Source organism: Coregonus clupeaformis, chromosome 24 (genome assembly GCF_020615455.1).
Source record: "Coregonus clupeaformis isolate EN_2021a chromosome 24, ASM2061545v1, whole genome shotgun sequence".
NCBI classification, from domain to species: Eukaryota; Metazoa; Chordata; class Actinopteri; order Salmoniformes; family Salmonidae; genus Coregonus; species Coregonus clupeaformis.
Window position 1 is genome coordinate 16,694,434 of NC_059215.1, and position 4,957 is coordinate 16,699,390.

At 46.3% G+C, this 4,957-nt stretch overlaps 1 protein-coding gene across 1 annotated transcript; it reads left to right on the top strand.

The window, feature by feature from the left end:
* The first annotated feature begins 1,245 nt into the window (after positions 1–1,245).
* LOC121537397 (transcription factor Sp5-like) lies at positions 1,246–3,596 on the top strand. Its single transcript, XM_041845035.2, has 2 exons — positions 1,246–1,721; positions 2,329–3,596. The coding sequence occupies exons 1-2, from the start codon at positions 1,668–1,670 to the stop codon at positions 3,478–3,480; spliced, it is 1,206 nt and encodes a 401-aa protein (XP_041700969.2). The 5' UTR covers positions 1,246–1,667; the 3' UTR covers positions 3,481–3,596.
* Positions 3,597–4,957: the final 1,361 nt, after the last annotated feature.

Consider the following 4,957-nt stretch of genomic DNA (forward strand, 5'->3'; position numbering starts at 1 on the left):
GAGGGCGATGTGTCAGACACTCTACAGTCTAATTCCAAGTGATATGCCTGGGAAGTTGTAACCGTGAGAAAAAAAAGAAATTCAGGGAAGATTACTTTTTTCAGGGAAGCTTTTTATTTATTTCTGTAATCTTATTTGATTGTGACTTCCAAATGGATTTGATTATGTATCTCCCACCCTGGTATGATACAGTGTATCACCAATGTATTTGACTCTAAATGCTCTGTGATGGGTAATTCATCTAATCTATAAAAAAAAAAAATCATGGAGATCCTAGAATAAGTCAAGAGATCCAAGAATAAGTCAGGTAGCTTAGTGTAGGCAGCAGGTAGCTTAGTGGGTAAGAGCGTTGTGCCAGTAACCGAAAGGTCGCTGGTTCTAATCCCTGACAGGACTAGGTGAAAAATCTGGCAATGTGCCCTTAAGCAAGGCACTTAACCCTAAATGCTCCTGTCCCAATTAAGTTCAAGTGATGTTGCAAGCTCTCTAGACATTTCTGATAGAATTCAGTAACTTCAGAATATTATCTTTCGAATACACCATAACAATAATGATTCCATTCATGCAAATTGTGTTCCCAGCACATTAGCGTGAGCTTGATGTTTTTGGATGATATGTTTTTTGCTGTCTTTTAGTGTAAACTGTATTGATAATGTTATGTGCAAAAATGTAAAATGAAGATAATTGTCATGCTTATTATTATGATAAATCGTATTATTATTCAAAATAATCCAGGTTACAGGTATAATAAAGTTGTATATCGTTGCCCATTTCATAAAATATAATAAAAAGTGCATTTACGCAGTTTTATATAAGGAGGAACTCGAGAGCAGGTAACTTAGTGGTTAAGAGCGTTGTGCCAGTAACCGAAAGGTCGCTGGTTCTAATCCCCGAGCCGACTAGGTGAAAAATCTGTCGATGTGCCCTTGAGCAAGGCACTTATCCCTAATTGCTCCTGTAAGTCGCTCTGGATAAGAGCGTCTGCTAAATGACTAATTATTATAGCACATCCCTCCTTCAAATTGTAGGATATTAGTGAAGACATTTTTCACGCCTCAAAGTTATTCAGAACAATTGAGGGAGGTGTTGTTTCGCGAGGTCTGCGTTTGGTTGAAATTGAGTGAAATTATGAGCAACCCACCCCCTCACCTAACTAACTATCAATGTAACCCCCTCCCCAATCAACCCCCCTCCCTTCCTCACATCCCTCTCGCTCTTCATTCACTGGTTCTCGTGGAGACCCCGTCGAGGGGACCCTTTCGCTCTATAAAGACAAGATGCAGCCCAACTGCCTTTGAAATTATCCACAGGATTTATTGCTATAGTTTATTCCTCACTCGCACTTCAAAAGACACGCTCTGCTCTGTGGTTGAATGTGTGTGACCGAAAGAGGACCCAAATAAACTGGAATGAGTTTAGGCATTTCATTCAGTCAGACCATTTTATGAGATGTAACTAGATGGATTGAGGACTGGACATTTGTCTTGAATGACACTGGATTGCTTTGTTTCCGAATAGGACTGTTTTTATTTTCAGGATCACTACTGACCCGAACGCTTGCTTTTGCACTTCTCTTCACCGCCATCACGCCTCATTCCCGGTAAACTCGGGCGTCGCAGCTGTTCCTCGCCGCTCGTGTTGCAGGTGCGGAGACAGCGCGTGAACAGATGGCAGCGCTGACGATACAACGGACTGACAACATTCTGCACACCTTTTTACAGGTTTGTTAGTAATCGTTTTGATACAGATCAATATAGGCAGTTCTACATATACAGTTTATGGAGTGCTCATAAATGTGTGGCAAGAAGAACTTGCGCAACTCATGAGTAATTGCAGAGTTCTAAAGATTGATTTCCCCTGGATTTTCAGTAGGCTATTCACTGTCTGATGCGTTTATAGCTAAGAAAACGTTAATTATTTTAAAACCTTACAGAATGAAAGAATGTTAGGAAGTTTTAAGTTGAACAAATAACATGGTATCATGATCATTTAATTATTGTGATTGATTAGTGATTGATAAAGATTTGCGAATATTGTAGTTTATATAATTTTGCAAACTTCTGTTATCTGATATTCAAGAGCAAAAAAAAGTACAACGTGAGAAATAACATAATTATTTGCAACACTTTTTATTTATTTATTACACACTCTTTTCGTTAATTTATATCGTTACTGAAATTGAATCAGGCTTATTGTAAAAGCACTCTGTACAACTTCTGGTGTAAAAAGTGCATTATGAATATATTTGATTGATTGACTTTGAAGTTGAATTAGCTTGGCTCATTAGTGTGAGGTAGTGAATTATGTTCTTTATCCATCTTCTACCAGGACCGGACCCCCAGCTCGTCCCCAGAGGGAGTCCCCAATGCCCTGTCCTTCTGTAGCCAGGCCTGGCAGGTGGGGGGGACGGTTGTGGGCGGCACCGTGGGCTCCACCGTGGGCTCCGATGGTTCCCAGTTTCCCTATGAGGGGTCCGTGGGGGTGGGCTCAGCCTCAGGGATGTTCCAGCTGTGGAGCAACGAGGTGGCGGTGGCACCTAGTTCTAGTCTCAGCGCCTCCAGCCTCACTGCTGCCGCCCACCAGGCCATGACGTTCACGGTGCCCAAGGTCCAGTTCCCTGTTGGATGTGGACACAGTCTGCAGTCTGGCCTGGGTCCTCACCCCCACGCGCTCCACCATCACCACCACCATCACCACCACCACCACGAGCTACCCCTGACTCCGCCGGCCGAGACTCCGTCCGCCTACTCGTTCGAGCTCTCTCCAGTCAAGATCCTCTCATCCCAGAGCCAGGGCCCCAATGGGCCGCCCTACTGCCCTCAACACAACGCAGTGTCTGTGGGACAGAACTTCCCCAGCTTCTTCCAGAACTCTGTCTCTTCCACCAGGCACCATCTATCCGGAGGACACCACCACGTGGGGGAGGATGGCCAGCAGGGGTGGTGGAGCCTCCCTCAGAACACCGGCCACAGCAACTCCTCCAATCACCACCACCCCTTCTCCCTGGGCCGGCAGCTGGTCCTGGGTCACCAACCCCAAATTACAGCCCTCCTCCAGGGAACCTCCAAGGGCCTGTTATCCTCCACACGCCGCTGCCGTCGCTGCAAGTGCCCCAACTGCCAGGCCAACGGCGGGGGACTTGAGTTTGGCAAGAAGAGACTGCACATCTGTCACATCCCAGAGTGTGGCAAGGTGTACAAGAAGACGTCCCACCTGAAGGCTCACCTACGCTGGCACGCCGGGGAGAGGCCGTTCATCTGCAACTGGCTGTTCTGCGGGAAGAGCTTCACCCGCTCCGACGAGCTACAGCGCCACCTCAGAACACACACCGGTGAGAAGAGGTTCGGATGCCAGCAGTGTGGGAAGAGGTTCATGAGGAGCGACCACCTCTCCAAACATGTCAAGACCCACCAGAGCAGGAAGAGCCGGTCCGGTGAGAAGACTTCGGACTCTCTGTTGGCCAATATCAAGAGAGAGTAAAGCAGACTATGAGGGCTGCATTATAGAGCCACGAGACTGCAATGTGTGCATTCATCGTCACTGGCCTTCTAGCCACTGCCGCTCCTCTGTTCATCATTCCATTTGTTTTGTCTTGTTTTCACACACACCTGGTACATACAGTGAGGGAAAAAGGTATTTGATCCCCTGCTGATTTTGTACGTTTGCCCACTGACAAAGACATGATCAGTCTATAATTTTAATGGTATTTTTATTTGAACTGTGAGAGACAGAATAACAACAAAAAAATCCAGAAAAACGCATGTCAAAAATGTTATAAATTGATTTGCATTTTAATGAGGGAAATAAGTATTTGACCCCTCTGCAAAACATGACTTAGTACTTGGTGGCAAAACCCTTGTTGGCAATCACAGAGGTCAGATGTTTCTTGTAGTTGGCCACCAGGTTTGCGCACATCTCAGGAGGGATTTTGTCCCACTCCTCTTTGCAGATCTTCTCGAAGTCATTAAGGTTTCGAGGCTGATGTTTGGCAACTCAAACCTTCAGCTCCCTCCACAGATTTTCTATGGGATTAAGGTCTGGAGACTGGCTAGGCCACTCCAGGACCTTAATGTGCTTCTTCTTGAGCCACTCCTTTGTTGCCTTGGCCGTGTGTTTCGGGTCATTGTCATGCTGGAATACCCATTCACGACCCATTTTCAATGCCCTGGCTGAGGGAAGGAGGTTCTCACCCAAGATTTGACGGTACATGGCCCCGTCCATCGTCCCTTTGATGCGGTGAAGTTGTCCTGTCCCCTTAGCAGAAAAACAACCCCAAAGCATAATGTTTCCACCTCCATGTTTGACGGTGGGGATGGTGTTCTTGGGGTCATAGGCAGCATTCCTCCTCCTCCAAACACGGCGAGTTGAGTTGATGCCAAAGAGCTCGATTTTGGTCTCATCTGACCACAACACTTTCACCCAGTTCTCCTCTGAATCATTCAGATGTTCATTGGCAAACTTCAGACGGGCATGTATATGTGCTTTCTTGAGCAGGGGGACCTTGCGGGCGCTGCAAGATTTCAGTCCTTCACGGCGTAGTGTGTTACCAATTGTTTTCTTGGTGACTGTGGTCCCAGCTGCCTTGAGATCATTGACAAGATCCTCCCGTGTAGTTCTGGGCTGATTCCTCACCGTTCTCATGATCATTGCAACTCCACGATGTGAGATCTTGCATGGAGCCCCAGGCCGAGGGAGATTGACAGTTCTTTTGTGTTTCTTCCATTTGCGAATAATCGCACCAACTGTTGTCACCTTCTCACCAAGCTGCTTGGCGATGGTCTTGTAGCCCATTCCAGCCTTGTGTAGGTCTACAATCTTGTCCCTGACATCCTTGGAGAGCTCTTTGGTCTTGGCCATGGTGAAGAGTTTGGAATCTGATTGACTGATTGCTTCTGTGGACAGATGTCTTTTATACAGGTAACAAACTGAGATTAGGAGCACTCCCTTTAAGAGTGTG